General features: G+C 43.5%; 1 protein-coding gene across 1 annotated transcript in view; it reads right to left on the bottom strand.

Moving 5' to 3' along the window:
* Positions 1-5401: 5401 nt before the first annotated feature.
* Positions 5402-12639, bottom strand: part of LOC144497123 (tenascin-R-like) — a 291741-nt gene continuing 284503 nt past the window's right edge. Inside the window, exon 17 of the mRNA XM_078217919.1 lies at positions 5402-7331. Coding sequence (XP_078074045.1) covers positions 7212-7331 — 120 coding nt within the window. The 3' untranslated portion in view covers positions 5402-7211. The remainder of the gene's footprint in view (positions 7332-12639) is intronic.

Genomic DNA, 12639 nt, shown 5'->3' with positions numbered 1-12639 from the left:
GTGAGGAGAGAGTGTGTGAGTGATTAGTGTGTGTGTGTGATTAGAGAGTGTGTGTGATTAGAGTGTGTGTGTGATCAGAGTGTGTGTGTGTGCTGAGAGAGTGTGTGTGATTTGAGTGTGCGTGTGTGATTAGAGTGTGTGTGTGAGATTAGTGTGTGTGTGTGATTAGAGTGTGTGTGTGTGATTAGAGTGTGTGTGTGATTAGAGTATGTGTGTGTGATTAGAGTGTGTGCGTGATTACAGAGTGTGTGTGATTAGAGTGTGTGTGTGTGTGATTCGAGAGTGTGTGTGTGATTAGAGACTGTGTGTGATTAGAGTGTGTGTGTGTGTGAGATTAGAGAGTGTGTGTGTGATTAGAGAGTGTGTGTGTGATTCGAGTGTGTGTGTGATTAGAGTGTGTGTGTGTGATTAGAGAGTGTGTGTGTGATTAGAGTGTGTGTGTGTGTGTGAGTGATTAGAGAGTGTGTGTGTGATTAGAGAGTGTGTGTGTGATTAGAGTGTGTGTGTGATTAGAGAGTGTGTGTGATTAGAGAGTGTGTGTGTGATTAGAGTGTGTGTGTGATTAGAGTGTGTGTGTGATTAGAGAGTGTGTGTGTGATTAGAGTGTGTGTGTGATTAGAGAGTTTGTGTGTGATTAGAGAGTGTGTGTGTGATTAGAGAGTGTGTGTGTGTGTGATTAGAGAGTGTGTGTGTGATTAGAGAGTGTGTGTGATTAGAGAGTGTGTGTGATTAGAGTGTGTGTGTGATTCGAGTGTGTGTGTGTGTGATTCGAGTGTGTGTGTGTGATTAGAGAGTGTGTGTGTGATTAGAGGGTGTTGATTAGAGTGTGTGTGTGATTCGAATGTGTGTTTGTGATTAGAGTGTGTGTGTGATTAGAGAGTGTGTGTGATTAGAGTGTGTGTGTGTGATTAGAGAGTGTGTGTGTGATTAGAGTGTGTGTGATTACAGAGTGTGTGTGTGATTAGAGAGTGTCTGTGTGTGATTAGAGAGTGTGTGTGATTAGAGAGTGTGTGTGATTAGAGTGTGTGTGTGATTAGAGAGTGTGTGTGTGATTAGAGTGTGTGTGTGATTAGAGTGTGTGTGTGATTAGAGTGTGTGTGTGTGCATAAAGAGTGTGTTTGATTTGAGTGTGTGTGTGTGATTAGAGTGTGTGTGTGTGATTAGTGTGTGTGTGTGTCATTAGTGTGTGTGTGTGATTAGTGTGTGTGTGTGATTAGTGTGTGTGTGATTAGAGTGTGTGTGTGTGATTAGAGAGTGTGTGTGTGATTAGTGTGTGTGTGTGTCATTAGTGTGTGTGTGTGATTAGTGTGTGTGTGTGATTAGTGTGTGTGTGATTAGAGTGTGTGTGTGTGATTAGAGAGTGTGTGTGTGATTCGAGTGTGTGTTTGTCATTAGAGAGTGTGTGATTAGAGTGTGTGTGTGATTAGAGTGTGTGTGTGTGATTAGAGAGTGTGTGTGTGATTAGAGAGTGTGTGTGTGATTAGAGAGTGTGTGTGTGATTCGAGTGTGTGTTTGTGATTAGAGTGTGTGTGTGATTAGAGAGTGTGTGTGTGATTAGAGTGTGTGTGTGATTCGAGTGTGTGTGTGATTAGAGTGTGTGTGTGATTAGAGTGTGTGTGTGTGATTAGAGTGTGTGTGTGTGATTAGAGTGTGTGTGTGTGATTAGAGAGTGTGTGTGTGATTAGAGTGTGTGTGTGTGATTAGGGTGTGTTGATTAGAGTGTGTTGATTAGAGTGTGTGTGTGTGATTAGGCTGTGTTGATTAGAGTGTGTTGATTAGAGTGTGTGTGTGTGATTAGGGTGTGTTGATTAGAGTGTGTTGATTAGAGTGTGTGTGTGTGATTCGGGTGTGTTGATTAGAGTGTGTGTGTGATTAGGGTGTGTTGATTAGAGTGTGTTGATTAGAGTGTGTGTGTGTGATTAGGGTGTGTTGATTAGAGTGTGTTGATTAGAGTGTGTGTGTGTGATTAGGGTGTGTTGATTAGAGTGTGTTGATTAGAGTGTGTGTGTGTGATTAGGGTGTGTTGATTAGAGTGTGTTGATTAGAGTGTGTGTGTGTGATTAGGGTGTGTTGATTAGAGTGTGTTGATTAGAGTGTGTGTGTGTGATTAGGGTGTGTTGATTAGGGTGTGTTGATTAGGGTGTGTTGATTAGAGTGTGTGTGTGATTAGAGTGTGTTGATTAGAGTGTGTGTGTGTGATTAGAGTGTCTGTGTGTGATTAGGGTGTGTTGATTAGAGTGTGTGTGTGTGATTAGAGTGTGTTGATTAGAGTGTGTTGATTAGGGTGTGTTGATTAGAGTGTGTGTGTGTGATTAGAGTGTGTTGATTAGAGTGTGTTGATTAGAGTGTGTTGATTAGGGTGTGTTGATTAGAGTGTGTGTGTGTGATTAGAGTGTGTTGATTAGAGTGTGTTGATTAGAGTGTGTTGATTAGAGTGTGTTGATTAGGGTGTGTTGATTAGAGTGTGTGTGTGTGATTAGAGTGTGTTGATTAGAGTGTGTTGATTAGAGTGTGTTGATTAGAGTGTGTTGATTAGGGTGTGTTTATTAGAGTGTGTGTGTGTGATTAGAGTGTGTTGATTAGAGTGTGTTGATTAGAGTGTGTGTGTGTGATTAGAGTGTGTTGATTAGAGTGTGTTGATTAGAGTGTGTGTGTGTGATTAGAGTGTCTGTGTGTGATTAGGGTGTGTTGATTAGAGTGTGTGTGTGTGATTAGAGTGTGTTGATTAGAGTGTGTTGATTAGGGTGTGTTGATTAGAGTGTGTGTGAGATTAGGGTGTGTTGATTAGAGTGTGTTGATTAGAGTGTGTGTGTGTGATTAGAGTGTGTTGATTAGAGTGTGTTGATTAGGGTGTGTTGATTAGGGTGTGTTGATTCGAGTGTGTGTGATTAGGGTGTGTTGATTAGAGTGTGTTGATTAGAGTGTGTTGATTAGGGTGTGTTGATTAGAGTGTGTGTGTGTGATTAGAGTGTGTTGATTAGAGTGTGTTGATTAGGGTGTGTTGATTAGAGTGTGTGTGTGTGATTAGAGTGTGTTGATTAGAGCGTGTTGATTAGAGTGTGTTGATTAGGGTGTGTTGATTAGGGTGTGTTGATTAGAGTGTGTGTGTGTGATTAGAGTGTGTTGATTAGAGTGTGTTGATTAGAGTGTGTTGATTAGAGTGTGTTGATTAGAGTGTGTTGATTAGGGTGTGTTGATTAGAGTGTGTGTGTGTGATTAGAGTGTGTTGATTAGTGTGTGTGTGTGATTAGAGTGTGTTGATTAGAGTGTGTTGATTCGAGTGTGTTGATTAGGGTGTGTTGATTAGGGTGTGTTGATTAGAGTGTGTTGATTAGAGTGTGTGTGTGTGATTAGGGTGTGTGTGATTAGAGTGTGTGTGTGTGATTAGGGTGTGTGTGATTAGAGTGTGTTGATTAGAGTGTGTTGATTAGAGTGTGTTGATTAGAGTGTGTGTGTGTGTGTGATTAGGGTGTGTTGATTAGAGTGTGTGTGTGTGATTAGAGTGTGTTGATTAGTGTGTGTGTGTGATTAGAGTGTGTTGATTAGAGTGTGTTGATTAGAGTGTGTTGATTAGGGTGTGTTGATTAGGGTGTGTGTGTGTGATTAGAGTGTGTTGATTAGAGTGTGTTGATTAGGGTGTGTTGATTAGGGTGTGTTGATTAGAGTGTGTGTGTGTGATTAGAGTGTGTTGATTAGAGTGTGTGTGTGTGATTAGAGTGTGTTGATTAGAGTGTGTTGATTAGGGTGTGTTGATTAGGGTGTGTTGATTAGAGTGTGTGTGTGTGATTAGAGTGTGTTGATTAGAGTGTGTTGATTAGGGTGTGTTGATTAGAGTGTGTGTGTGAGATTAGGGTGTGTTGATTAGAGTGTGTTGATTAGAGTGTGTGTGTGAGATTAGGGTGTGTTGATTAGAGTGTGTTGATTAGAGTGTGTGTGTGTGATTAGGGTGTGTTGATTAGAGTGTGTTGATTAGGGTGTGTTGATTAGGGTGTGTTGATTCGAGTGTGTGTGTGTGATTAGGGTGTGTTGATTAGAGTGTGTTGATTAGAGTGTGTTGATTAGGGTGTGTTGATTAGAGTGTGTGTGTGTGATTAGAGTGTGTTGATTAGAGTGTGTTGATTAGGGTGTGTTGATTAGAGTGTGTGTGTGTGATTAGAGTGTGTTGATTAGAGTGTGTTGATTAGGGTGTGTTGATTAGAGTGTGTGTGTGTGATTAGAGTGTGTTGATTAGGGTGTGTTGATTAGAGTGTGTGTGTGTGATTAGAGTGTGTTGATTAGAGTGTGTTGATTAGAGTGTGTTGATTAGGGTGTGTTGATTAGGGTGTGTTGATTAGAGTGTGTGTGTGATTAGAGTGTGTTGATTAGAGTGTGTTGATTAGAGTGTGTTGATTAGAGTGTGTTGATTAGGGTGTGTTGATTAGAGTGTGTTGATTAGAGTGTGTGTGTGTGATTAGGGTGTGTGTGATTAGAGTGTGTGTGTGTGATTTGGGTGTGTGTGATTAGAGTGTGTTGATTAGAGTGTGTTGATTAGAGTGTGTTGATTAGAGTGTGTTGATTAGAGTGTGTGTGTGTGATTAGGGTGTGTTGATTAGAGTGTGTGTGTGTGATTAGAGTGTGTGTGTGTGATTCGGGTGTGTTGATTAGGGTGTGTTGATTAGAGTGTGTGTGTGTGTTTAGAGTGTGTGTGTGTGATTAGGGTGTGTTGATTAGAGTGTGTGTGTGTGATTAGAGTGTGTGTGTGTGATTAGGGTGTGTTGATTAGGGTGTGTTGATTAGAGTGTGTGTGTGTGATTAGGGTGTGTTTGATTAGAGTGTGTTGATTAGAGTGTGTTGATTAGAGTGTGTGTGTGTGATTAGGGTGTGTTGATTAGAGTGTGTGTGTGTGATTAGAGTGCGTTGATTAGAGTGTGTGTGTGTGATTAGAGTGTGTGTGTGTTGATTAGGGTGTGTTGATTAGGGTGTGTTGATTAGAGTGTGTTGATTAGAGTGTGTTGATTAGGGTGTGTTGATTAGGGTGTGTTGATTAGGGTGTGTTGATTAGGGTGTGTTGATTAGAGAGTGTCTGCGATTCATTCACAGCAAGTTTACTGTTTCCTTTGTCGGGCTGCATTCTGATTTTTGAACCGAGGTCCTTGAGAACATCTTTGAATGTTGCATTAACTGAGATATCACCCTTATAATGGCCTTGCATCTTGCCTATCTGTTCCTGTTGGAATTACATTGAGTAATACAATGTTCTGGAGGCAGCAATGACAGAGGCAGTGGTTTATATTACGGTTCTATTGAAAACAATACAAAATGGAAGCTGTTTGTTCATGATCGATCGTGCATCATAGTTGAGGAAATTCAAGTCGTGTGCAATGGGGAGACATGCATGCATACACAGGTTGTTACAGCAGATGAGGATTAAACTCCAGCAAACTTTAATGCAGCTCAGAATCTCTAAATCAAACTTACGAGAATAGGAAAGGATGAACGTGCTTTCTCTGCATTCCGACTGCAGCACCATGTATGAGATAGTCTATATTACACAAATTGAGCAATAGAATATCATCAAATATAATGCCCACTTCATGAGTTGCCTTTCACTTCACCTTGCGCAGTGATGGACAGAATGAGAAAATGTGTCAGGAAACTAAACCAAAGTAAAATTCCACAGTTAAACAGTGAAGAGAAAACAGGTGCTAGGATTGGTGAGTTTGACTGTACTCAAAACCCATTGCTTAAAAGTTATTCTCCAATCATTGACACATACACTAAACAATAGCTACAGTTTAATAGAGAGCGTTGTCCATAAACAGGCAGAGCTGTGTGTCACACAGGAAGAGCTGTGTGTACAGAACAGTGTGTCACACACAGGGAGAGCTGTGTGTACGGAACAGTGTCACACACATAGGGAGAGTTGTGTGTCACACAGGGAGAGCCGTGTGTACGGAACAGTCTCTCACACATAGGGAGAGTTGTGTGTCACACAGGGAGAGCTGTGTGTACGGAACAGTGTCACACACAGGGAGAGCTGTGTGTACTGAACAATCTCTCACACATCGGGAGAGCCGTGTGTACTGAACAGTCTCTCACACATAGGGAGAGTTGTGTGTCACACAGGGAGAGCTGTGTGCACAGAACAGTGTCACACACAGGGAGAGCCGTGTGTATGGAACAGTCTCTCACACATAGGGAGAGTTGTGTGTACAGAAGTGTGTCACACACAAGCGAACTGTTACACTGCTTTCATAACATCTCACCATATCCCTGAACCTCATCTATGTGTCTCCCTCACATCCCCAAATCCCTGAAATGATGACCATTGTGGATTGTTATAAAAATCTATCTGGTTCACTGATGTCCTTTAGGGAAGGAAATCTGTTATCTTTTACCCAGTCTGGCCGACATGTGACTCCAGACCCACAGCAATAGGGTTTATTGCTGCCTTCAAGGGCAATTCAGGATGGGCAACAAATGCTGACCTTGCCACTGACACCACATCCTGTGAATGAATATAAAACCTCCCCATTTCATTCCAGATGCATCCTTGTCTCTGGAAGCCTGTTATATTCCATGTGCTGGAATTTTCGAGTTGGTGTCTTTAGTTTGTTAGCTATGATCTTCTTTCCTCCCGCTTCCTTTTGTTGAATGAAGGAGCAGTCTCTGAGAGCTCCTGTTGTTCCCACTCAAGCCAGTTTACACTCTCACATTCTCTCTGCTGCTATTTCTAGCCAGTTTTGGTGAAAAGGTCAGTGGCGATCAGCTCAATTGACCTTGAAGGGAATGTCCCCAAACCCGCAGCATTGCGCACCACGCAGCCCCTGGTGTGTTTGTTCTTTTTGATGCCGAAATACACTAGAAACAAAAACCAAACATGAACAGGAGAGGAATGTCTATTTGTAGAGGTGTTGTGGAGGGTGAAGGGTGAACTGTGGTGTACTGCGCAGGTCAAACGAAAGACATACTCAGCATGAAACCTAAAAATTGAAAGGCATTGGACGTGCGGATACATTCCACCCTGAACATAAACTATCGCCAGTCGGAAAAGATTCAGCTTATCACCAGGGCAACCTGTCAGCAAATCTTTGGTCTGGAACCAGTGGTTGTCAGGGAAATAAAAAGGGGCGAGCTTTTGTGTCTTGTCAGTCTTCAGATGAAATGTAGCCAACAGGTCTCTAATTAAACAGCACTACCATCTCCTGTCAACACTGCATTCAGCCGGCTCATTATAGAAGCAGTGAGCGTCTGCCTCTCTGCACCATCGCTCGAAAATTATAGGGTCGCATCTTCATCTCCACAAATGGAATGGATATCTCGTGACCTTTCCAGTGGTACCAGTTTATACCCTGGGAAACAAAGGGGAAAATCAGACAGGGTACCAAACCAAATCAATATTAAATATCCAACCACATTCATCAATGGGGAGGCGATGGCCTGGTGGTATTATTGCTAGACTATTCATCCAGAAACTCAGCTATTGCTCTGGGGACCCGGGTTCGAATCCCGCCATGGCAGATGGTGCGACTTGAATTCAACAAAAAAGTTTGCTGATGATCATGAAACCATTGTCAATTGTCAGAAAAAACCATCTGGTTCACTAATGTCCTTTAGGGAAGGAAATCTGCTGTCCTTACCTGGTCTGGCCTACATGTGACTCCAGAGCCACAGCAATGTGGTTGACTCTGAACTGCTCTATAGGCGGCCCAGTGGCACAGTGGTTAGCACTGCTGCCACACAGTGCCAGGGACCCAGGTTCAATTCCGGCCTCAGGTCACTGTCTGTGTGGAGTTTGCACATTCTCCCCATATCTGCATGGGTTTCCTCCAAGTGCTCCGGTTTCCTCCCACAGTCCAAAGATGTGCAGTATAGGTTGATTGGCCATGCTAAAATTGACCATAGTGTCAGGGGATTAGCAGGGTAAATATGTAGGGTTATGGGAATAGGGCCTGGGTGGGATTGCAGTCGGTGCAGACTCGATGGGCTGAATGGCCTCCTTCTGCACTGTAGAGATGAAGATGCGACCCTATAATTTCCTATGTTCATTCTATGCCCTCTGAACAAGAGCAACTAGGTATGGGCAATAAATGCTGGCCAGCCAGCAACGTCCATGTCCCATGAATGAATGAAAGAAAAATAGACTCATTAAAGGAGGCCTTCCAGCCCACACTTTTTATCACTGTGCAATTAAATCTTCTGTTGCCTCTCCTTATTCCTTCTGCCAAAGCGCATCACCTCACACTTCCCTATGTTAAACTCCATTTCACACTTGTCTGTTTCTGCTAAACTTATCTAGGTAGTGTAGCTGTCAATTGGTATCATTCTTATGATTTGCCACACCTCCAGGTTCGGTATCATCAGCAAACTTTGAAAGGTTATTCTCAATTCCAATAACCAACTCATTTATTCATATGAAATGGCACAGTGGTCCTCACACTGTCTCAAAAACCCTCATTTACTACCATTTTGCTGCTTTCTGTTCTTGAGCCAATTGTTTTTATCCAATTGGACACTAACCCTCTTCTTCCATAATGGATTTTGTTAACCAGCCTTTCATATGGTACTTTGTCAAACACTTTCCGAAAATCCCTATAGATACCATCCACCACATTCCCTTCATCAATCTTCTGTTATTTGATCAAAAGATTCAATTCCATTATTCAGACATGGTCGATCTTTTACAAATCTGTACTGACTCTCCTTGATCAACTCAGACCTCTCCCTGTTGACTTTTTTTCCTGATTAGGACTTCATAAACTTCATTCACCACAGATGTTAGACTGAATTAAAAAAGAGAAAAAGCTGGAAAGACTCAGCAGGTCTCAGACTCAGGCAGCATCTGTGGAGAGAGAAATAGAGTCAATGTTTTGGGTCTGTGTGACTCTTCTTCAGAACTGAAATCAAAACATTAACCGTTTCTCTCCACAGACGCTGACAGGCCAGCTGAGTTTTTCCAGCATTTTCTGTTTATATTTCAGATTTCCAGCATCCGCAGTATTTTGGGTTAATGTTGATGTTAGACTAATCGGCCTCTAGTATCTAGGACTGACCTTAAACTATTTCATAAATAAGGGTATCACATGCGCTATTCTTCCCATAAAAACTTTGGATGTAAGCCATCTAGACCAGCTGACCTATCCATTCTGGGCATATCCAGTTTTTGCAGTACTTCTTAAAACTCATCCAATGTTCCGTTCCAGTTTTTCCTTTATAGACCGGTGAGTCTCACTTCTGTTGTCGGCAAGATGTTGGAAAAAATTATAAGGGATAGGATTTATAGTTATTTGGAGAGTAATGAATTGATAGGTGATAGTCAGCATGGTTTTGTGGCAGGTAGGTCGTGCCTTACTAACCTTATTGAGTTTTTTGAGAAAGTGACCAAGGAGGTGGATGGGGGCAAGGCAGTGGACGTGGTATATATGGATTTTAGTAAGGCGTTTGATAAGGTTCACCATGGTAGGCTTCTGCAGAAAATGCAGATGTATGGGATTGGGGGTGATCTAGGAAATTGGATCAGGAATTGGCTAGCGGATAGGAAACAGAGGGTGGTGGTTGATAGTAAATATTCATCATGGAGTGCGGTTACAAGTGGTGTACCTCAGGGATCTGTTTTGGGGCCACTGCTGTTTGTAATATTTATTAATGATCTGGATGAGGGTATAGTTGGGTGGATTAGCAAATTTGCTGATGACACCAAAGTCGGTGGTGTGGTAGACAGTGAGGAAGGGTGTCGTAGTTTGCAGGAAGACTTAGACAGGTTGCAAAGTTGGGCCGAGAGGTGGCGGATGGAGTTTAATGCGGAGAAGTGTGAGGTAATTCACTTTGGTAGGAATAACAGATGTGTTGAGTATAGGGCTAACGGGAGGACTTTGAATAGTGTGGAGGAGCAGAGGGATCTAGGTGTATGTGTGCATAGATCCCTGAAAGTTGGGAATCAAGTAGATAAGGTTGTTAAGAAGGCATATGGTGTCTTGGCGTTTATTGGTAGGGGGATTGAATTTAGGAGTCGTAGCGTTATGTTGCAACTGTACACAACTCTGGTGCGGCCGCACTTGGAGTACTGTGTGCAGTTCTGGTCCCCACATTACAGGAAGGATGTGGAGGCTTTGGAGAGGGTGCAGAGGAGGTTTACCAGGATGTTGCCTGGTATGGAGGGGAGATCCTATGAGGAGAGGCTGAGGGATTTGGGATTGTTTTCGCTGGAAAGGCGGCGGCTAAGAGGGGATCTTATTGAAACATATAAGATGATTAGAGGTTTAGATAGGGTGGATAGTGATAGCCTTTTTCCTCTGATGGAGAAATCCAGCACGAGGGGGCATGGCTTTAAATTGAGGGGGGGGTAGTTATAGAACCGATGTCAGGGGTAGGTTCTTTACCCAGAGGGTGGTGAGGGATTGGAATGCCCTGCCAGCATCAGTAGTAAATGCGCCTAGTTTGGGGGCGTTTAAGAGATCCGTAGATAGGTTCATGGACGAAAAGAAATTGGTTTAGGTTGGAGGGTCACAGTTTTTTTTTTTAACTGGTCGGTGCAACATCGTGGGCCGAAGGGCCTGTTCTGCGCTGTAATGTTCTATGTTCTATGTTCTATGTTTTGGAACCATAGAATCCCGACAGTGCAGAAGGGAAGCCCATTGAGTCTACACTGACTTTCTGAAAGAGCATCCTACCCAGGCCCTCCCTCCACTCTTATCCCCGTAAGCCCATGCATTTACTATGGCCAATCCACCTAACCTACACATCTCTGGAGTGTGTGAAGAAACCAGAGCACCTGGAGGAAATCCACGTAGACACAGGAAGAATGTACAAACTCTACACAGGCAGTTACCCAAGGCTGGAATTGAACTCGAGTCTCTGGCGTTGTGAGGCAGCAGTGCTAACAACTGTGCCACCATTTCATTTTACTCTGGCTATCATGTTGAAATTAGCCCTCTTGCCATTTAGACCATTTACTTTAGATTGTTACTTGTTCTTTGTTCTTCCCTATTACTAATATAAATTTTATGATGCAATGATCACTCTTACCCAAATGTACATATTGGTACCGCTGATGTGGGAAGGAAGGGGGAAGGGGACATGAAAAGAGAGTATAGGGAATTAGGGAGACAGCTGAGAAGGAGGAAAGCAAAGGTAGTAATCTCAGGATTGCTGCCTGTGCCACGGGAAGGTGAGGGCAGGAATGGAGTGAGGTGGAGGATAAATGTGTGGCTGAGGGACTGGTGCAGGGATTCAGGTTCCTGGACCATTGGGACCTCTTTAGGGGCAGGTGTGACCTGTACACAAAAAACGGGTGGCACTTGGATCCCAGGGGGACCAATATCCTGGCGGGAAGGTTGGCTAAGGCTACTGGGGAGAGTTTAAACTAGATAGGTTGGGGGGAGGGGATCGAGACGAGGTGACTGGGAGCGAGGAAGTTAGCTCGCAAACAGAGAAGGGTTATAGACAGCGCAAAAGGGAGGATGGACGAGGGATAGAGAAGGGGAGAGCTCAGACCAAAGGATTGAGATGTGTTTACTTTAATGCCAGGAGTATAGTGAATAAAGGGGATGAGCTCAGAGCGTGGATCGGTGCCTGGAAGTGTGATGTGGTGGCCATTACGGAGACTTGGATGTCTCAGGGACAGGACTGGATACTACAGGTGCCGGGATTCAGATGTTTCAGGAAGGACAGGGAGGGAGGCAAGAGAGGGGGTGGAGTGGCACTGCTGATCAGGGATAGTGTCACAGCTGTAGAGAAGGTGTATGCTGTGGAGGGATTGTCTACCGAGTCTCTGTGGGTGGAAGTTCGGAGTGGGAAGGGGTCGATCACTTTGCTGGGAGTTTTCTATAGGCCGCCCAATAGTAACAGGGAGGTGGAGGAGCAGATAGGGAAACAGATCCTGGAGAGATGCAGTAATAGCAGAGTTGTTGTGATGGGAGACTTTAATTTCCCAAACATAGATTGGAATATCCCTAGGGTAAGGGGATTGGATGGGGAAGAGTTCGTTAGGTGTGTTCAGGAGGGTTTCCTGACACAGCATGTGGACAAGACTACAAGAGGAGAGGCTGTACTTGATCTGATACTGACCAATGAACCTGGACAGGTGTCAGATCTCTCAGTGGGAGAGCATCTTGGGGATAGCGATCATAACTCTATCTCCTTTATGCTTGCATTGGAAAAAGAGAGGATCAGGCAAGCTAGGAAAACGTTTATATGGAGTAAGGGGAAATATGAAGACATAAGGCAGCAAATTAGAGGAGTAAATTGGAAGGAGGTATTCTCGGGGAAATGTACTGAAGAGAGGTGGCAGTTTTTCAAGGAATGTCTGTCTAAAGTTCTACAGGACAACGTTCCGAGCAGACAGAGAGGTGTTGGTAGGTTAAAGGAACTGTGGTGCACGAAAGCTGTGTGGGACCAAGATGAGAAGAAAAGGAAAGCATACAAAAGGTTCAGAGAGCTTGGCAAAGATAGGGATCTAGATGAGTATATGGCTTGTAGGAAGGGACTAAAGAAGGAAATTAGGAGAGCCAGAAGGGGTCACGAGAAGGCCTTGGCAGGTAGGATTAAGGAAAACCCTAAGGCGTTCTATAAATATGTGAAGAGTAAAAGGATGAGACGTGAAGGAATAGGGCCTATAAAAGGTGAAGGTGGGAAAATCTGTATGGAACCAGTAGAAATGGC

The sequence above is a fragment of the Mustelus asterias genome, chromosome 8 (genome assembly GCF_964213995.1).
Source record: "Mustelus asterias chromosome 8, sMusAst1.hap1.1, whole genome shotgun sequence".
NCBI classification, from domain to species: Eukaryota; Metazoa; Chordata; class Chondrichthyes; order Carcharhiniformes; family Triakidae; genus Mustelus; species Mustelus asterias.
This window is presented reverse-complemented; position numbering and strand designations above follow the sequence as displayed.